Below are 22,722 nucleotides of genomic sequence, written 5' to 3' on the forward strand. Positions count from 1 at the left end.
ATAATAAAAAAAACGCAATCTCAGGATGAAGCAATCCGTTACACTTTGAGTAAATTGTTCAAGTCATGCATCCATTGAAAAAGATTCAATAGCACTTTTTGACAAAAAGCATTAAATCCATGAAATTATATAAATAATCCACTGTTTCCGTCAGATTTTGCCTTCATTGTTCGTCAACATTATCATGGTTTGGCTCTAGTAGGGGGAGCTTCAAAGCTAAGACGTTGCAATGTGCTTCTAAATAGATGATGTTTTGAGGCTGGAAGCAGGACAAAAATACTGTTCATATAAGAAGTCTGCTGAAGCAGGTGATATTGTTCTCTAATCTGCTTCCTGACACACACACACACACACACACACACACACACACACACACACAGTGTGATTGTTCCATTGCTCTTCTTTCTCTAAGCCCTAAATAAATAGTTAAAATAATACATGCTTTACAACTGACTGTAGCACATGACAACAGTCAAAACATATCAAGGACATGCCCAGGTCATATTTTAGATGTAATGTAAAAGTATGACACAATTTTGTTAAAAAATAAAATAAAATAAATTAGGGCCGGGACTCGATTAAAAAAATGAATCTAATTAATTAGAGGCTTTGTAATTAATTAATCGAAATGAATCGCATTTTAATTGCATATAAATATTTGACCTGAGAACAGTGAGAAATAATTTTTCACATGGATTTTTAGTATACCATTGAATAATGACTGAATACATAAACTTAATCAACAAAATATTGTTTATTTATTTCAGTCCAGCAGACCAGTGCAATGTTTGCCATTAAGTGTAGCAAAAGCATATTTGTGATATTTGAGGCTCGATGTGCTGCGGTGATACGCAAATTACTTGTTGTATAGCTTGCACACAACCATGCTCTTGTCGACCTTCCATCCTTTCGTTTTTTAAAACAAAATTTTACCATCCATGGGGGCCAAGCAAAGCGGTCTCATCAGCTTCTTCGTTCATGTTCACTATGGTTAGTTGTCGTCGTGACTCATGAACGCTAGTTGGTGTTCCAGTATAATCGGTCCGTCGAAACTCATTCATTGAAAAACGTTGCAAAAAAAACGTTGCAAAAATAAGTGTGGTTAAAATTGTTATTTATTTTTTTGCATAATTAATTAACACGTTAAAGTCCTGTAATTAATTAATCTTAATTAACGCGTTAAAGTCCAGGCCCTAAAAATGTTTTAATAACATTTAAAGAAATACAAAATATAATTTCGCTACAAATCTCATTAAAGTATACATCATAGCAATGTGTACCGGACATGTTTTGATAAGATGTCTAAACTTTGTTGGGGATTTTAAAATATGAGATGTTTAGAATGGCACATTTGTTTGTTAAGAATGGTAAACAGTATTTGCACACTATGCATAAAATGTCTGAACATACTACTATATTTGCCTGAATTTTCTTAGAACACTGCATGGATTATTGTAACTCACAATGCAATGTGCTGGACCTTCCCTTTCAAGAAATATTAAATGGACTAAATGGACCTGCGTATTCACGAGTATAGCGATGCAGATTAAGACTAGGCGATTTTCAAGGCAGGTATTGACTTGGGATTATATTATGGGCGCAGAGATATCACGGCTCTCATCCTCACATCCTCTGGCTGTTAAGTGTTTGCAATGTGTTGCGTGATATCTCTGCACCTAAAGTAGCAGTGCTTCGCCTGTGCTTCCCCATAATATAGCCCCAAGTCAATATCTGCCTGGAAATCGCCTAGTCTTAATCTACATCACTATTTATACTCGTTGTGAATACGCAGGTCACGAAGTAATTAGGTGGATTTTTTTTCTTGGATCACTTTTACTCGGGACATGCTAGCTGGCAACATAGGATTCTATTCATTATGTTAAGCTAAGCTAGCGGCGACCCTGCCAAACTAAAACAATGCATGCACTGAGACAAAAATGCATCTGCCCACATATCTAAATGTAGGAAAGTTGAATAAGCCCTATTTCTAAAAACGCTGAAGTGTTCCTTTAACATAACATTGAAATTTGTGTGATGATTGTGTGTAATATGACAATGATCGTTGAACCAATATACTGCTGTTTGACATGTTCATCACTGCATACTTTGTGTTGTTTCACATACTATTTTTAAAGACCCATAAAATGGTTATTATTATTGTGACTTATCGTACTGTTACTTTAAAGTCCTCCTCACCTTCCTAAAATTTCTCTAAAAAAACTTTTAGCAGATGTTAATTGAGATGTACGGTTTAAAACTACTTGCAAGTAACTCTAATATAAATCATTAGTAGTGCATGCATGTGATTTAAAAAAAATGTACAAAAAAATAATAACAATTCCAAAAAGATGTCCCACCCCAACTGTAAACACACCAATGCCAATGCCATAGACCCCTTCACGGGTGACGTCACAGGAAAATTCACAGTTTGCAGTGCGCATGTCGGGGTCATAAAGTTCATTCCATCCCATTGAATTGTATGTTAACCAGAGAATTTCTCGTCAAGAAAAAAATGCCTACTTGCATCGTGAACTGTGAAAATCTCACCAGTTGTGCAGTCAAGTTTTTCAGGATTTCCACAGGATCTCATCCGTTAAAGAACATCGACGATATTTTTGGCTGCAAGTTATAACGGGCTGGGGTGTGTTAATAATGTCACGCAGGTGGTGAAGGAATAACTGCTTTTAATGAATTAGCTTGAGATCGAATTCATGCTAGATTTTTTTGCTATAAATTATAGACATGGCATCTGAGGACTAATTCTCTTTTTTTTCCTCCGTTATTTTGATTTATTTCCAGATTTGTTTAAGCTCGTTCTTAATGTACGCACAAGCGCTCTTCAAAAAAGGTGCATTGACAAACTAAAAGACATAAATGACATTTGTATGTATTCAAAATAAAATATATGATCGTACTGATTGTCAGCTTGCTTTATTTTGCTCAAGATAAAATAAGGTCCACATGTCATGCAAACAATACAATCTGCTGCACAGGTCGAGAGCTATCGTTTCAAGTTGCAACCACACACGTTTGAGATGATGTTTATGGATGTTCGTTCGAACGATGATTTAGGGAAACACAGACTCGAACTATGTTGATAACAATAAAACTAATAATGCTTTTGGCTAACAATTCTTTTGTATATTAATTTAGCCTAATCTTGCAGAAACAATATAAATTGGTAATTTTATAGTCATTTTCTGTTTTATATGCGCCTTATAAATACTTGGCCTTTGTAGTGAACCTAAGCTGGTCCATTACTTGACTTAAGTCAAAGTAAAAAAAAGAAAGTGGTAATTTAAAGTTAGTAGTTAGCCACAGGCTAGCGCCAACATTGTGACAACGGCCCTGGTAAGTAAACAAAATATTTTCTGTAAACTGTAGACTGATTCAATAGTTAGGTGGCAATTTGACCTGTGGCATGCTGCAGACTGTCTTTACATTAGCGCTTTCTCTATAACTACAGTAGATCGCGTTGTTTTTCTGACCCCTTTCTGCGCGCACCTACGATGTTTACAAACATTGAAGGGGTCTATTGACAAGCCAATTATGGGGTCTTTAAAAAAACTATGTAGAATCTAGCATGCCATAAGCTGAACATACAGATTGCTTTACAATAAAACTTTTTTTTATCCATTCTTTCCTCTTCTCTCTTTTCTTGCAGGTCTGAGGTTTCTAAGAGCCTTGAGATTGATACAGTTCTCAGAAATTTTACAGTTTTTGAATATCTTAAAAACAAGGTAAGGCCGACAACATATCACGCACCTCTCTTACTCAGTTTCAAAAGCTCCACTTCGCTGGCATCGACACACAGTCTGTACGGTCTCTGGTGTCCCTTCCATCACTTACCACACTCTGACCCAGAAGTCTCCGCTGAATGTTTTATGTTAATCCCCCACTGCACGCACATTTAGCGTGCTGTAGGTAAGAGAACAGGGCCGCCATCCAGCCTGATGAATGCAGGAGTATGAAGCAGACAGGCCCCTGATTGATTCCTCCTCGGGCAGGCTGTCACACACATGACAGATGAGCACCTCCTGACATCTTGTGGTATTTCGTAAAAAAAATGTCAATGAATCAGAAAGGTAGTGGGGGGAAAGCAGTCAGCACCCAACTCAGTGGTTGTAAAACCGCTGGACGTTTCATTTATTTTAGCTGCTATCTCATTTTTCAGTCGGGGGAAATTGCTCTGTTATATCATACTGAACTGACACAGCTGTCAACAGGATGTTACATTTCCACCGCCACAAGCTTTTCTCTCATTGGCTGCTGAAGAAGAGGCGTTCACATTGAATGCGATTTGCAGTGACCGGAAGTCTATCGCTTTTAGTGAGAGTGGCAATTTGAGAGGATATGAGTGTTAAGACACAACAAAGTGGAGGTCGTTTTTACACAAAACTACCAATGAGAGAACAAGCATGCAGTCCGCCCCCCGACACACTGTAGAGTAGAAACCAACAGTGTGAACGCCTCTTTAGATTTGCACTGGTCATCCTCGGGATCCCACTGTCTTCTGATTTGTTTGCTGATAACTTGTGTGTTCACTCCCAGTGAGCAGCGTTACGGCAAGGCGTGGCTGGAAGCGGCCCGCTCGTGTGTGTGTTGAGCTCAGTAGATGACTGACTGATCTGTACGTCAGTGTGATGCGTTTCACTTTGAGAGGTTTGATGTAACTCTCGTCTCTCACAGTAATTCCATCAAGCTGGTGAACCTGTGTTCCATCTTCATAAGCACATGGCTCACTGCTGCAGGATTCATTCATCTGGTGAGTGAAAAAACACACACACGCCCCCCCCTTTCCCTATGCCCCAGGAGAACCTGACAAAGAAAGGAGCGCACGTGCAGATTCGTGGGAGGAAAGGGTTCCTAAACGAGCAGAAACGAGTCTGTCCCTTTGTGCCGTATATGGTTTGTGTTGTAGTTCATCTAAAGGTTTGGTGTTTTGTTGTTCTTTTTTCTTGTTTTTTTATTTATTTCTATTTTTTAGTTTTTATCAGGATGTGCCAGAGGACATCTGTGCCACTAGATGGCAGCAGAGACTCTGATCGCCACTAAATCCTCAGTTTGGTTCCTTTCACAATTTATTTTTGTGATTTTCTCTATGGACAATAGATGGCTGTAGAGGATCGTATATCAATCCGTCAGTAATTCTTCTCTTCGCTCTCCTCTCCACTGCAGGTGGAAAACTCAGGGGATCCATGGGAAAACTTTCAAAACTCTCAACCGCTCTCATATTGGGAATGTGTGTACTTATTAATGGTCACTATGTCCACTGTGGGATATGGAGACGTCTATGCAAGAACCACTCTTGGACGCCTTTTCATGGTCTTCTTCATTCTTGGTGGTCTGGTAAAAACGCTTTTCCTCTTGTTGGCACTCTATGCACCCCTCCTGCACCCCTTCCCCTATCCCATGCAAACGCCTTGCTCCAACTACCATGTAAAATAAGACAACTCCCATGATATGACTCTCATAACTGTCGTCTTTCCACAGTCTTCATAATGGCCCAAATTATAACGCTGTTTTTACCATATTGTATACGTCCACTGTCTTTGTAACGTTTGCACCCCTGCCTTCAAAATCCATTACCTTGTTTTAACATTACAACCTAAGTTAAGATGAAATGTACATGTATTGTGTCAATTCTTGTAGATACTGTATGACACTACCACTCATGTTTACTACATTTAAAACAGTCTTTAAAGAATGTATTTTGACGATAATGTTGTTGCTATTCTCTTAAAACAGTTTTGCGGTTTCAGGAGATCCCATCCTTCTGTTTCCCTCCCCGAATTCCAACAAACACAGTGGCAGGCGGATGGCCCATAGTCCTGCTTGAGCGTCTCCATAGCAACAGCAGCCACAAACACTCAAAGAGTGTATTTACACCAGAGCAAGATGGTGAAAAATATACATAGCAATAATACAGATAAAAGCAAGATTTGTATGTTTTTCAGGATGTTTTTAATAAAACTTTTTATAGAACAGCAAATATGTGACAGGAAGTAGTAGATTTAATTAGATATTTTCTGTACATTTGATCGGTTTAAAGTTTCAAAGCGCAATACTACACTTCATAAGTTTAGTTTGAAAAAGTATGAATAAATAAAAAAGATATATAAATATATAATAAAGAATATTATTCAGTTAGGCCTGTACCTTGTGTGTGTGTGAATAATAATAATAATAATAATAATAATAATAATAATAATAATAATAATAATAATAATAATAATTATTATTAATAATAATAATTATTAATATCATTATTATTATTGTTAATAATAATAATAATAATAATAATAATAATAATAATAATAATAATAATAATAATAATTTATTATTATTACTACTATTATTATTATTATTAATGAGAAAATTATTAATGGAACAACGACTAAAAAGGACAAATTGTTTGAAAACTGCAAATTAACAGAATAATATACATAATGGATTTTTATTATTATTGTAATTACTTGTATTATTTGTATAAAATAATACAACTTTCACTATATAGTATTTTATAGTATCTTATTTAAAAAATGTTGACATGAGTATATTTTGTTGCACTAGTGAAAATAATGGGTCAGATCACATAGAAATAGCTGTTAAAAATAACTAAGAATTACCGTTTACAGCCATTTTGAGCAGTTTAAAAGAAAAGATTAATGGAGATTATACAAATTCAAAAATATTTTGTCCAGCCTTAGGGTCTAGACGGTTAACAGACTCAAGATCAGGGTATAGATCATCCACAGGCATTCAGAAACTCTCATGTGAAATTCATATAGACATAACGCAGGACAGATGCGCTTCATTTCTATCACTGGACAGAAAGTTCCAGCTGTCCAGAAGTTTCCATAGCAATCTGCTATTTCTTTTTGTTTTTGAGGAGGACTGGAAATAATCATTGCTCTGCTTTATATCAGGTGTTCAATTAATGACTTCAGTATGGAAATGTTGTAAACCGTCAGATCTGATCAAGCAGATGTCATAATTCATTAGGGCCCCAGAGAGAGGCGAAGAACCGCTCACAACTCTCTTCGGAAGGTCAGGCTGACAACACGGGGATTAAGATCCCCAGTAACATGCTGCGTGGAGATAACACAGAACTTTGTCAAGGCTGCAATCTTGCAAAGCGCATCCAGCTCATTTAAAGCACACTAATGAGTCTTAATGTGTTTTGCAGCTGTGGGCGATCAGGCTGGACTATTCAAATACACTTGCCACTGCAATAGTGTTTGTTGGACAAAACATGGCATGTAGGTTTTTTTTCTTCTTTCTCACAAGATAATTTTGTGCTGTCTCAGAAAATATGGACAGCACCAAAAAAAAAAAAAAAAAAAAAAAAACTTTTTTCTTTGTCTCCAAAACAGTGGAGTGTCTCCAAAGTTTTCTCCTCAATTAAAAAAAACAAACAAGATCCTTTCAGATCTTTTCACAAACACAATGGACGTTTTTTAAAATTGTTTTAATGAAAAATTATAATGACATTTTACCACGTTACACCGTTTTTTTCCCGTCAAAACACGTGTCCCTATCAAATTCAGCACCTCAGAGGTTGGGAGATATAAATCCAGACTCAGACGGGTCTCTCCGCTCTCTTTTTTAGCCTCTGCTTCTGTCTCCTATCTTCTCCTTAGGCCATGTTTGCCAGCTACGTCCCTGAAATCATAGAGTTAATAGGAAACCGCAAGAAATATGGTGGTTCCTATAGTGCGGTAAATGGCAGAAAGTAAGTATTCCAGGTGCCTCTGTGGCCTCGGTCACAGCAGAACCCCTCTTTGCATGCCCTTTTCTTTTTCTGTTTCATGCATGTAGGCCATGTTTGCTCGCTACGTGCCAGAAATTGCTGCTCTCATCCTTAATCGGAAGAAATACGGAGGGAGTTATAACTCGACACGAGGCAGAAAGTAAGTCAAAATCCAGAACCAGGTGTGGTTGTGTGACTCACACTCCCCCGTCTCAGATATAGAGGGGGTTAGTGCAGACAAAAATGATAGGACAAATGAATGTCACACTGTGACTGGAGACCTTGGCCATCGAAGCCACATGTCCATGCCCTTTGCTCTGTGTCTGTGGCTTCTTTTCCATGAACACATCTGCTGCATTTTAATTTCATTACAGTGACTGCTGTTGGTTTTCCATCCGTTTTGTTCAGCCGTAGAATCGGTGTTTGTTTCGTATTTGTAATAGAAATGAGCACAAAGAATGATAAAGAAATCACTAGCTCAAAGGACTAGTTTTGTGATGCTCAGATAAAAGACGCTGTTTACTTAGTTTCATCATTGTCTTGTTTGTTTCAATTTGCTTTTCTTTGAGTTCTGCTTGTCATGCTTGATCCATCTCTCGCATGCTCTCTGTGAATGGATTTTTTTGTTTGTTTGTTTTTTTGGTTGGTTGGTTGTGCATGCATACAGTGAGAAAAGCCTCTCTGGCTGTGCGTCACTGCTGGCCCTTTACCTCATCTTTGTGTGACATGACTCTGGCCCTGATCTTCAGTCAGCGCACACCCTGAATGCTTGGATGCCTCAGCTCTCGCACTGGAGCTGCTCCATTGCAATTGGCTTGCTTTTTTGCCCCGCTTGGTACTTTTACCATGTCCCGGTTTTTCTTTTCCTTTTCAAAGATGACCCCTGAATGTGAATGTGGATATTTTGAAACCCCACCCCACTCGTTTTCTGGCTCAAACACGGCCCTGTCATCAGCACAGCGATTCTCCCAAATGCTCGCGTCTAAGTTCCAGAGCTCGCCTCTCTCTCTCTCTCTCTCTCTCTCTCTCTCTCTCTCTCTCTCTCTCTCTCTCTCTCTCTCTCTCTCTCTCTCTCGCTCTCGCTCTCGCGTGCGCGCTATTTCCCAACCCATTTCGCAGCGTGAAACAGGCCCACGGTCACGTCCGGCTTTCATCATCTGAATTTGAGGGCAAATACTAAGCCGGGAGAAAGCCATTAGGAGCCCCTTTGTTTGATGCCGTTTCGCTGTCAGTGAAACAAGATTGATGAAATGTTATGTTTGGCCTCGGCCCCACGTTTGGATTCGCTGTCTGGTGTTGAGAGAAGGCCTTGTCAAAAGAGCTGAGCCTCTCTCTTTCTCTCACTTTCTTTCTCTCTGGCTATGCATGCATCTGGTTACAATTACAGTAGGCTCCAGCTCTCTGGCCAAGCAGAAAGACAGGCACCAGGCTTCGCCTTATTGTTTAAATATGCATGGGACTGTGTGCTCATGAACGGACACATCACGACACCTCAAAATAAATGTGTCGAGATATTTATTTCCACTGTCAGCACATTTCCGACAACCTCGGACTGGTGCAAAATACATACGCTTAGAGTGTAATTCTGCATAAACGCACAACAGTCCAAGCACCTTTTTTAAATAAATGAAGCGTTTTATGAATAAGCGTTGGAGGCTGCATAAATGTTGCATAAACACTGATTATACTAATGTTAAGGTTAGCATTTTAGATAGACTTAAAGATCAAGGGTGACATAACTTTGAGAGTAAAGACTAGTTGATATGGTTGTTTAATTCCCAAACAGAAATATTCTTAAACTATATTTATGATCAATTTGGTTTGTGATGGATAAATTACTTGAATCACAACATCAATTTATATACACTACAGTTAAAAAGTTTGGGGTCTGTTAGTTAAAAATGTTTTTCATACTTTTATTCAGCAAAGATGCATTTTATTGATTAAAAACACTTCTAGATATTTCAAAAAATGCTGTTCTTTTGAACTTTTTGTTAATCAAAGAATCCTAAAACAAAATTGATAATATTAAGAAATGTTTCTTGAGCACTAGATAAGCATATTAGAATGATTTATGAAAGTGACTGAAGACTGGAGCAATGATGCTGAAAATTCAGGTTTGCCATCACAGCAATAAATTACATTTAAAAATGTATACAATTGTTATTTCAAATTGTAATATCAAATAATTCATATCACACTGATTTAACTGTATTTTTGATCAAATAAGTATAGCCTTGGTAAGCACCTTGGTAAATGACTTGTGAAACAAATTCATTTTTAAAAAAAATCTTACTGACCCAAAACTTTTAAACAGTAGTGTATTAAATCATAACCATGGTCTATATACTAGGGTCCATTTAACACAGCACATGACTTTTGCTAAAAACTAAATATGGTGTGCATTCAGTGAACTAAAGTGAAATATCTTTATTTAGTGATTTTGTAATTTGTCAACTACTAAAGTAATTTTGCTTTTGCTTAAATGTTTCCATTGAGAGGCCAATAGCTCTTTAGTAATTACAGTTTTTTTTCCTTGAGCCCTGACTGCAGTCATGGAGTAATAAGCCTAGCAGTAGTTTGAAGTGTAATCTCTGCTGTTGAAATCGTGCCATTGCCAGGTTCGTGATGGCTGTTTATGTCAGCGCGTGTTTATCCATCAGAATGGGAACATAGATCTGGATCTATCTATGACTGTAATATAGAGCAGTGTTCTGTTGGATCAGGCCAGGGTCTCTGTGGTTTCCATTAGAGTGCTGCTGAAACTGAAATAAACCCTGAATGAACTCTGAGCTCATGCGCCGCCTCTGAGCTTCTCTCCAGAATCGAAGCCACACCAAGTATGTGGAGCCGGCACCGCTTGCCCCAGCAGAGCAGGTCTTTGTTGGCATGAGCAAGCAAGGAGTAAGAGTTGAAAAGAGGTGAAATGGCATATAGAAATGCCATTACTGATATGGCTCTCATAACGCATTAAAAGGAGTGAGATCAATGCAGGTTCAGTCATCTGGTTTCCTGACTTCTGCTTAGGTGTCTAGAGGAACTGTCCATGCATAGCTGACAGTCTGATGTATAGTCTGTGATGTTGGACAGCTTACTGCATTGAACATTCTTCTGCTAGTTATAAGGCTGAGGTTTAACAGAATTTTGTATTTATGTATAACCTCCTGGGACCCAGAAAAAAAGTATGCTAAACATATGACAAAAAAAAAAAAAAAAAAATTTTTTGGGGGGGGGGGGATGAAATCAATGTTTTTCTTAAAAGGATAAAATGTCATAATTTACTTTTCGTTTGAAACTCACGTCATTCCAAATTTCTTCCTTTTGTGGAGCACAAAAAGAAGACAATGGGTAATAAATATCAAAATGAAAGTCCTTTGGGGTCCAATGTTGTTTTGATTTCAGTGGCAATCACTTTTGTGTCACGCAGAAGAAAGTTGTGTCAGTGTTGTTTTTTGTTAATGAAACTATTGAAAATAATTTTCATTCATTAAAATAAAGCAAAAATTATTTATAATATTACAACTAACTGCTAACTGGCAATAATTTATTTAAATACATATATAGAAACTAAAACTGAAATAAAATATGCAAATATTAGTATATATAAATAATATTAAACCAACACTAACAATGATGAGATTTTAGGTGAACTATCCATTTATGTTCTCAAATATGTTTTAAAATGTAACAGAATTATTTGTTTATATAATGTTAAATTTCTGAATCATTACACACACAAAAAATATATGAACAAAAATGGGTGTCCCCAACCATGTCCTCTTAAGAGTGATAGTAACAAAATAAAGCAAATTGCTGTTTTGCACTGTATAAAGATCCATTAGATGCTATTTATACTGAGATAGTGGCAGGTAATATTTGTACATCAGTGTATTGTAATATTTTAAAAAGGTAGAATGGTGCATTTGGACTTGTTGTAAATAGACACACAAAAAATAAACCTAATGCTCCTTATGCCTTCGATGTGTTTTGAATTGTAATGCCAGCCATTTTTGCCATGGCCAAAACCCTAAATATTTGGTATCGCTGTAAAGCCTAGATTGTATTTTTACCCTTGGGAAAATAGTTTGGGAAACTGGGAAACCAATTTTCCTGAAAACCACGAGTTGATGGGTCCCAGAAATGTAGTTTAACTTAGAATTCATATGTAAACATTTGTTCCCATCACAAACTACACTGACTGGCCAGGACACTTTGCATTGGTTCGTATTTATTTGTACAGTCATGTTTCCAGTTTAATTAATGAAAAAGCTGGTAGTCTAAGCAAACACTGTGAAAAAAACATCCACTCTTATGATGTGTAACAATAAATGATAACTCCCACCCCATTTAGATTACAGGTCAAACAATGTAGGCTTCAGTATAGGCCCAGTGTTGAATATTTGATTATCACTGAGCGATATCCAGCCTTACAGCATGTGCAGGGAAATTGCAGTCAGAAATGACATAATGAAGTGTTTTTGAATAATTACAGTAGTGTAAAGAGGTGTTACTGGCTAAAGAGTTGCCAAATTAAATTCATTATTGTTCCCCTGCATCAAGTCATAATGATGCTGGAGGCCTGGCTCCATATGGACTGCACATGTGGTGCATCTCAAGCTCTGTTCTCTCTTGGTTTAAAGAGAAGGGCAGGCATTCACCGCTTTCTACAGGTGACATTCTCCTCACAGCTATCTGTCTCTAAAACGTTGTTGATTTATAAAAGTCGAGCGCGGAAACAGACTTTGCATTCGGCTCTAAAATGATTGATCAGTTTAAGGATTAGAGCAGTATCAATGGTTTCGCTGCTGACGCTGATGTTCGAGCTTGTTTGTTTTTAATTTTCCTCAGATTTTGGTTATGATTTCCATGTTTTTGGTGCTTTTATTGATTTATTTTATTTTCATTTTTATCTGGCATGTTTCACAGTGCATGCTGGGTAACTGCCCTTCTGCGTTTGCTTGCTCTGTTTGTGCGCATTTTTTATTTCACCTTATCGTGCGTAACTGTGTTGTAACCCAAGTGTTCTCTTCACTGTGTGTTGTTCACAGTGTAGTGTTGTTAGTTTAGTGTGTGTATTTTAAGTTGAAGACATCTTAAGTGTGTAGATATTATAGATAGTTTTTTACAGTAGTATTTAATTTTCTTAAACATTTTATATTTTAAATGTACAATTGGTTTCTTGTTAAAATGATCTGGTGTTTTTTCATGGTGATTTACTAATGTTACTTGTAATCAGTGATTTTAAAAAAAAAACTTTAATTTAATCTTAAACTTTCATTTTTTGTGAACAATATTGTGGCTATACAATCATAAGGAAGTTTAATATTGTGAAAAGATTGCCTAGAAGGAAAAAAAGATAAAAAGTGCTAATGTAGGTCTTTAAAAATGCACTCAGTAACATACATGAAGACTCTTGTCATAACTAGTTTAGTCAGATTACATGACTAGTTGAATATCTATCTTTATTACTGTCTTGCTATTCTTTAAAAACAAACAAAAAAAGAACTGACCTCAGATAAAATCTACTATATTATAAAGAACGTACATTTAATAAAGCACTCTTATTCTTATTCTTTCAGAATTATATCTGATCAGTTGAACACCAATATATATGCCAAAATTGTTAAATATTATTACAATTTGAAATAATTGTTTTCTGTTTTTATATATTTTAAAACATAATTTATTCCTGAGATGGCAAAGCAACATTTTCAACAGCAATTCATTCTAATATGCTGATTTGGTGCTCAAGAAACATTTCTTGTTATTACCAATGTTGAAAACAGTTGCTTAATATTTTGTGGAAAACGTGATGCAGTCAGGATTCTTTTATTAATTGTATTATTAAAATTATTTTAAATAGACAATTCATTATACTTTTGAACTGTAAAGTGTATGTATTACTGAGTGCACTTTAACGCAAGCACAAAAATAGTTTTGACAGCCCATAATGACATTAGTCTTACTTAACAGCCTTTTATACAGTTTTATTTCTTGTATTGCTTTCATTGGCGTTACCATAAATATAAAGAAAAAACAAAACTCCCCCATAGTGGTGAAACACAATCAGTAGCACAGTCACGCACCACTTATAGCTCATCCAAACATGGAGACAAGATGTCTGACATAAGCCGAGACGGAGTGTGCTTGTATCCTTGCCAGAGACTCTGCTCTGCTGTTCTAGAGTAAAAAAAGAGTGAGAGCATTGTCATACAAAACCCTCCGATTTAGCTAAAGCTCACAAATGGGCATTTTTGGAAATAGGAAAACCTGCATAATGCGTCTCTCATCAAGCCACCCCTTTGCCAAACGCTGCTGGCTTTACACCAAGCCATCAACTCAACAGAGTCTTCTCATCCCAGGACAGTCAAGCATGCAATTACTACCACTCCTTAAATACAAGAGGCCAGATCTGTGAAGATCATTATGTGTGATAGCATCCAGACTTCACCCATAAAGCCTCATCAGGTCCCTCCGGCAAACAGAGATCCGCTTAATGTTTACCCTGAATCTCGGCACAAATAAGCACATCTCTCCAGCACCTGAGAGAGCCACAGGCACATGCACCCAGTTACAATTAAGGTCAGCAGCCCCTGTTCTTTGTACACATTGTGTCTGCTGAAGGGAGAGAGTTAGTTTGGACAGATTTAGATTGATGACCATGCACGGTTAAAGCTCTTGAGACTTTGACCACAGCAGTATTGGAGTCATCCAGCATGGGAAGTGAAGTGATCCGCAAAACCCCATGACTACAGCTCAACTCTTTAACCTCCTGTTGCATAGAAGCCTTGCTTTACAAATAAAGCATTGTTTTTGTTCTGCAACAGTAATAGAAGGGGCCATTAAGTTGTTAGGATAGTATTGATGGGCTGTAATCTTTTATACAAGTCAGATCATTGCAGACATGTAAAACTCTTGAGAACAACTTTGGTGTATAATTTAAAGTGCATTAGTGTGTCGTTTGGTGTATAGCTTAAAGGCTTAAAAACAACCTTCAATTAAGGGATTTTTCAGTGACTCTTTTTGCAGGTTACATCGCTGTGCCAGTTGGTAGTGACAACTTACTTTCTTTGAGTCATTGAATCATTTACTTAATTTATTTTTTCAAGCACTGATTTATTCAGAAATTAAATATGACAATCTTTATGAGGGAGTCAATTAATCATTGACTAAACTGATTCATACATTTTTAGGTTAATTCAGAAATTAATCAAGTGTCTTATGAGTGAGTTACTTAATCATCGACTAATTTGAAAACACAGTGATTCATTCAGAAGTCACTGCAGCTGAAATCGAATACTTCTCTACTATATAGTATGCAGAAAAAAATTAATTCAAATGTAGAACCTCCTCAGACAATATGCGGTTTCGGACACACTTAGAGCCCTATCATACACCTGCCGCAATGCGACGCCAGGCCCGGCGGAAGTGTTTTTTGCTTGTTTCAGCCTTACGCTTTGCATTTAAACTGGGTCATTAATGTAGTAGAAATATTAAATTATTTTTGAATTTGGTGCCTTCTAGACTGAGAAAATTTTCTACTTATACAAAGCCATATACTAATCACTGAAGTATCGCTTTAAATAGCAAATGCACTCGCACCATCTGTTCGCCCGTGGGTGTGCTGGTTATAAAATGAGTCGTAATCAGACACATTATTGGCGCATTGCTATTTTGAGACAACTGACAATGACTGCGCCATTGAGCAACAAAAACCTGGTCTAAAGCAGAGGTGGGTAGTAACGAATTACATTTACTTCGTTACATTTACTCAAGTAATTTTTTTGGGTAACTTGTACTTTTAGAGTATATTTAAAAATAGGTACTTTTACTTTTACTCAAGTACATTTTTTTGTGAAAAAAAATGCACTTTTACTTTGTTACAATTGGTGGCGTTCCTCCGCTACTGTCAATGGTAATTAATTATAAATTTTAAAACAAGTTAATATGACTTGTTCGCAAGTCCTGCGAAACGTTGGAGAGGCTGCTTCGCGAGAGGTGTACGCATCACCCGCATATAATTAGCACGCGTTTAGTCAGATGATGGCCAAAGCAGAGGAAGATCACCAAGATGTGTGTGTGAGCTATGGGAGGCAGATCACCCATTCCCTCTAGTTCATGTTTTCACTCTTAGATGTCAATAAGAATAGTTTCATAATGCTAAAGCCTACTGTGTGCACCAAAACAAACTGACATCTCAGCATACAAGAATTGCAGCTCCAACCTAAAAAAAAAAACATGTAGCGGTAAGTGTAACAATGTTGCTTATATTTGAACATTATTAATGGTAATTTGGTAACTATGGGCATGTTTCCCTTATTGTAATACTATTTCACACACTGCTTGAGTGTTTCCAACAATAATGAACACTAGAGGCAGAAAAACTGATACAGATACAGATTTGTATTTGCAATGTGAAAAACTTGGGAATGAACCCCGTGAAGAACGATGATAAAAGAGCTCAAAGACGAGTACAAAACACTAGCTAAAATTACATGGATACAATTTTATGTCACATTTGCTTTTGTTAACAATATCGGTTAGGTTTAGGGTTCAGTGTGGGTGGACGTTAAAAACCCAACGTAACAAATGCCAGATTCACGCACATCTGTTCCGGAAAAACAATTAAGCTTTTAGCGCCACCCAGTGGACATTTCACTTTGAAACTGTCGCGATAAGTACGTATTGGTACATATTTTGTGGTTTGCAAAACCGTTGCCACAGCTACGTTTTTCCAATGAGACCAGGCTAAAAACGAATCAAATAGATAGCCTAATTCGACGTCTTGCATTTATACACAAATCTAGATAGACAACAGTCTGAAGTGTATAGATACAAAAAAAACAAAAAAAAACGGGATTGTATTTTATTCCTACCTAAAGAATGCATATACTTATAAAAACATAAGAACAAAGTATGTTTTAAAAAGAGCTCTGGTTTGCCCAGCACACCATTAATTTACACTGTTTAACTACACACACACACACACACACACACACACACATATATATAGTCTGAAATTCAGGGTTTTCGCTTCTTATCAATCAGATCGAAAGTAACTAGTAACGAAGTACTTGAGTAGTTTTTTCATCGAATACTTTTTTACTCTTACTCAAGTAACTATTATGATTGTTACTTTTACTTTTACTTGAGTAAATATTTCCGTAAGTACTTTTACTTTTACTTGAGTACAGATTTTGGCTACTCTACCCACCTCTGGTCTAAAGTCAATAGCGCAGTATTTTTTTGTATTGTTTAAAGGGTGCGTTAGTAATATGTTCCTGTAGGCGGGTGCACAACACGCGTACATTCTGCTGGTTACATACACAGGGCAGCACAAAAAAAAAACTTAAAGTCTTAATATTAAAAATAAAAGGATTCCTCTCTGGATAAGCATTCAGTCTTTCCACTCGCAAAGTCCGCCATGTGAATAGCGAATCGTGAATAGCACTGCTTACAAGTGCAACTGGCCTTTAAAGGGAATGGGAGATGAGACTCTGATTGGTTTATTGCACATTACGCCCATAATACACCCATGACTCATTAAGAGTCTAGGGACAACCCTTTTGGACTATGCGCCTGGCACACTGAGCTTTTTTTCCATAGTTAAACTAGCAAAAGTGGATTTGGACATGTCCTAAGCACACCTGCACCATGCGCTTCAGACCATGCGCCAGGATTGTTAAAATGGTTTGTTAAAATAGCCAATTTGTTTAAAAACGCTGATTCCTTCAGATATAAAACAAGTAAGAGTGTCTATGAGCAGGTCACTGAATTAACATTATTGTATATTCCTTTGAGATTAAACAGTTGTTCTTGCTTAGATTGTTAGATAACTGATAATTTTGTCTAAAATGTAAGTAACTCAATATTAAGTAGTTTGTTTATTTTCCTTATGTAATGTACAGTATAAATAGCAGCACTCTTGTTTGTGTAATTATCGCTTAGTGAAATGATTGCATCTTTAGCTTTAGCTAATTCTCCACACAAGTGCTGTTTGAGTGCTGCCTATATAGCCAGCAGATGTCAAGGCAGCTCACTACTAGGTTTTGGAACAGCTTTAGAGTATGAAACTAGATCTTACTATAGAGGCAGAATAAATGAGCCCCAGAAGACCGTGACCTCTGGAACAATCCATTGGAGTCTGTTTGTTTGTTCCATCTGATGTATCACAAGTTTTTCATTCGGTGCCTGTCCGGAGAAGTCACGGTTAGAGTTCATGGCAGCCACAGATCCAAAAACAATTTAACCGCTTTTGACAGTGGTTCCGATACATGTCAGTTAGTACTGATGTACATGTCAACATGCGTCTTAGCGCGGGGTGGTTTGGCTACAGAGACACGGCTTATTAAGAACATTTGACAAGCCAACATTAAAACGTAAGATTCAATTCTGCTTGTCCTCAAAAGTTCAAAGCACTTCATTAAGTGTTTAAACCATGTTTATAAATATGAGGTATAAACATCATGTGCTATTACGACTATAACAGACAGCAAATGTTTGAAAGCCACAACATTTAATGTTTTCAAGACATTTTTGGTTATTATGACTTTATGCTCCTTTTTAGGATATGCCAGAGTTTTGTTTTATTTTACGATGCACTCTTCAGCTGAATTTTCCCCCTTACAGGCATATTGTGGTCTGTGGTCATATCACGCTCGAAAGTGTTTCCAACTTCCTTAAAGACTTCCTACACAAGGACAGGGATGATGTCAATGTAGAAATTGTTTTTCTTCATAAGTAAGTACAATTCCCTTTGGAATACATTTTATGAGATTGATGGAGCCGTTGCACACTGTTAAGAATATAATGACTGTGTGTTACTAAGAAAAACAAATAAATCATGTATAGTTGCCTGTTTTTATATAACAAGGAGATCAGCCATTATTTTGTTTGGCGCACAAATGAAACATTGTTCCTATAAATTTAAAACATTCTCCAAATTACAGAGCTTTACATCACTTGGTTAATAATATACTTTCTCTTTTTGCTATACTCTAGTATTTCCCCTAATCTTGAGCTGGAAGCCTTGTTCAAACGTCACTTCACTCAGGTGGAATTCTATCAAGGATCTGTCCTTAACCCACATGATCTAGCAAGAGTGAAGGTAACATAAAAATGTAGCATTTCTCCCATTTTGGTTTAATCATGTCATATACTGAGATACAGATACAAAGTCATAAAGAATAATGCAGCAGGTTGTAAGTGTCCGTTTTTGATGCTGTTCTGAACACTGCAGCCTCACCTCTTGTTTTCCATCTTGTGCAGATCGAGTCAGCTGATGCCTGCTTGATTCTTGCAAACAAATACTGTGGTGACCCTGATGCTGAAGATGCCTCTAATATCATGAGGTCAGTTCGGTGAAGGGTTACAGTTTGCTATCAACTTTAGATGCATTTCAACACATCTTGTTTTGTGCAGCAGCATCACACTCACTAGAGACGTCCTCCTGTAAAACAGATGTATCGAAAGCTGATGTCTTTCACCCTCCTGTGCTGTTAAAGAAAGGTGTGAATGGGATACTCGGCGTCTCAGGTCAGATTCGCACATGTTGTATACCTGGACGCAGTTGAAATGAGCCAGGAGGAATTTCCTTTGGGATGGAGTCAACTAATATTGCTCTGAAAGAGTGTGTGAAGAGAGGGCAAATATATTTCACCTCCTCTTTTCATGCTGAAGATGTTCTTTAGCCATGAGTAACGTAAAGAATTGCACCCAGTCTGGCTTATTTGGAAAATGAAATATTAATTTTGGCAGGTCTTGGGAATGCTCTTTTGAACGAATGTGTTTTAGAGCAGCTTAATATGGAAATAAATTCTGCACCTCTCTTTCGAGACCGGAGAGAAATCCAGATTTCACAGGGAAGTCACACTGTTCTGCCACATATCACAGGCTTCTCTATGGAAATGAAAGATGAATTGTTTTTTTATTCATTCAGCAGATGCTTGTTTTTAATCCAAAGTGACTTGTGCTGATGAATACTGGGACAGTCTTGGAGGTTAAAGGTGCACTCAATAAGTTTTTGTTTACATGAGGGAGCGTCCTGCTCCATGCAGAATAAAACAGATTTGACTAAAAGATTCATGTCTATAGTTTTCTCATGTGAGTGCAAATCATGATATTTCTCGAAAGTGCTGTTCATATACTACCTTTCAAAAGTTTGAGGTCATTTTAAAAACGTAAGACGGTACACAGATTTCTACAATGCTACAATAAGATTTAACTTTTCACATCGTAGGCTACAGGGTTTTCACTATAAGATTGATAGCCTAATTGTTATATTATTCAGATAGGCTACAGTCTATTTTTGTTATGCCAAAAAGTGTTTATGTGATATATTGTACATTTTACCAGTATTTACTATACTTTCAATACAAAAATGTAAGTATGAAAAATATGCAATAAGAAAATAATTTTCAAATAATTTGTATTTATAAAAATTCTTTATAAAATACAAGATTTAATTTTCAAAAAGCCTTTTTCCAAAAGGTACATCTTAACATCTCGTCTTATATTTGTAACAGTACAGTAATACTTTTATTTGCCAATATTGTTTAAAATTGATTTAGTAAAGAATCAAAAAATGTTTTCCCTTGCTGCTAAAATGGTGTTTCATGTTGACTTCTCCTTTTTTGCAGAGTAATATCTATCAAAAACTACCATCCAAAGATCAGAATAATCACTCAAATGTTGCAGTACCACAATAAGGTAGGAAGTGTATCTTTTTTGTTGCTGTTTTAAGTCAAACCGATAATAAAATGATGACGACCTAAAGAATACACACAATGTACAAAGAGGCTATAAAAGTGATCAAAAACATGTCTTAAGAGAACAGGCCCTCGGATTCTGCTATCCACGACAATGGGGAATTTACAAGTTCAAAGGAATCAAATGGAGAGTATGTTTAGTGTTTATGCCCTATTACACTGACATGGAAACAGCTTTGTATTCATCAGGGAGCGCTGGAACAGGAAATGGATGTTAATGACTTGATGGATGTTTTTTGTTCATGGGACAGTTCACTCGAGAGCAATTGAATGTCAACTGTAGACATCTGTTTTAGAGGACTGTCAGAGAACGTGCTATTTTAGCAATGAGATATGATAGTGACGTGCTACTGTTATGAGATTTGCATTATCAGTATGACAGATTTATATAATTTAACAAGGTAGAGGAGACCAGGGGCTATTGTAACATTGTGTTTTGACAGTGTTTTGTACTGTGTTTCAAACCTTAATATAATACAGTTTATAATAAATTCATGTTTATTTGCTACAATTTAGTATAGAAAAATACAACAACTCTCTAAACTGTAAGAATTGTATTGATTTTTCAGTTTCAGTTTTTCATCACTACACTTGTTAGACATCTCAGCTGGGGACGTTGTTAACTTCCCCATTTCTCATCCCATATGTGTCCTCAGGCCCATCTGCTAAACATTCCCAGCTGGAACTGGAAGGAGGGTGATGATGCGATCTGCTTGGCTGAGTTGAAGGCTGGCTTCATAGCCCAGAGTTGCCTGGCACAGGGCCTGTCCACTATGCTCGCCAATCTCTTCTCCATGAGGTCATACATCAAGGTACCGTAAGCCCGTCTTGGGCTTTGATAAAACCCGTAGAGTAGAATCAACCTCCATCCCCACTTCAGCTCAATCACCAGAGCCATTATGGTATTGAGTAAATCATCTTCTGAGCCTGGCGGTCTCATTTGGGACGTACTCGGGACGGCAACACAGCAATGCTGCTGCCATTATGAGGTAATTTATATGAGTCAATGGCATGGTGGAAGTGAGGATGTAAATTAGTGGTTTTTCCTCTTTCAGAATTTACTGTCCTCCTGCGTGCCGATAGAGCTGGGAAATGCGAACCATGTGCCTGTTTCATAGTCAATGAACGGCACCCCAAAGCCATCTTTATTTATCGTCCAACTGAACCAGACTGCTCAGAGATGTATGGATCGCTCTTTTTAAGAAAACACTAAATAAAACGATCTGAGGCCTGAATGGCTGCAGTGAGGTGGTAGGTTATTATCAGGTGGTTCAGATTTGGATGGAGCCCTTTGGAAAGTCGGAGAGATCAAGAGAGAGCATGAGTGAGTGATCAGACTAAAGAATTTTACAGAGATTGTAAAACGTATTCTGAAATCCGCAAAGGGCTATATTTTACTCTCTTTGATTTTTTTCTTGACTGCGCAGGCTTTCAACATGAAGAGCAACATTCTTGTGTCATAAAGAGATGAGGAATGACTTTATAATGACTGTTTAAATGTGGCATGTGTGGAAACATCTGCAGGGCACATCACTCTTCTCATAAAAACATAGAGAAGAGACAGCCCAGACCACCCATGCCAGAGTACAGTGTACGAATACACATTTCTAACCTCTCTGACCCCTGTCCGTACTTACTGAAGACAACACCAAAACAATTTCTTTAACTGTCAAAAAGGAAAGTGATCCAATATTGCTGATTATTTCGTAATGGTCCAGTGACAACACACTATAATAGCAATGAGATCATTAAATGTACAGAGATGCTGGAAAGCTTCCATTATTTCCATCAGCAGTGCAATGAAAGGATTTTGTAAAATAGGCTCTGTCCAAATACCATATTAGCTGTCTTGCTGTCTACACTATGAAGATTTAATTTTCCATAAAACATATGTAACATATTTATAAAGAAATGTTAAAGAATGATATTAGATTATTGATTTCTGAAGGTTCATGTGACACTGAAGACTGGAGAAGCTGCTGAAAATGTAGCTTCACCATCACATAAATAAATTAATTTATTAAATTATTAGTCAATTAATCGTTAGCCTTAATACTGCAATAAGCAACTACAACAGTATTTTATAGCCAACCATGTGAAAAACGCCATGTTCCTCACCAAATGAATGAGAAGGGTTTTTAAGCGAAAAACTATTTTTTGTCCGTTTTTTTTAAATTTAAAAAATGTCTATTTGATTGACCA

General features: G+C 36.9%; 1 protein-coding gene across 25 annotated transcripts in view; it reads left to right on the top strand.

The window, feature by feature from the left end:
• The window catches only part of kcnma1a (potassium large conductance calcium-activated channel, subfamily M, alpha member 1a), a 235,492-nt gene that overhangs the window by 152,704 nt on the left and 60,066 nt on the right, over positions 1–22,722 (top strand). For all 25 annotated transcript variants that reach the window (XM_067422357.1, XM_067422366.1, XM_067422361.1 and 22 more), the window contains exons 6-14: positions 3,665–3,740; positions 4,690–4,765; positions 5,179–5,349; positions 7,644–7,735; positions 18,383–18,493; positions 18,755–18,860; positions 19,022–19,104; positions 20,392–20,461; positions 21,177–21,332. In XM_067422357.1, the coding sequence (XP_067278458.1) occupies positions 3,665–3,740; positions 4,690–4,765; positions 5,179–5,349; positions 7,644–7,735; positions 18,383–18,493; positions 18,755–18,860; positions 19,022–19,104; positions 20,392–20,461; positions 21,177–21,332 (941 nt within the window). The remainder of the gene's footprint in view (positions 1–3,664; positions 3,741–4,689; positions 4,766–5,178; positions 5,350–7,643; positions 7,736–18,382; positions 18,494–18,754; positions 18,861–19,021; positions 19,105–20,391; positions 20,462–21,176; positions 21,333–22,722) is intronic.

The sequence above is a fragment of the Pseudorasbora parva genome, chromosome 17, assembly GCF_024679245.1.
Source record: "Pseudorasbora parva isolate DD20220531a chromosome 17, ASM2467924v1, whole genome shotgun sequence".
Taxonomy (NCBI): Eukaryota; Metazoa; Chordata; class Actinopteri; order Cypriniformes; family Gobionidae; genus Pseudorasbora; species Pseudorasbora parva.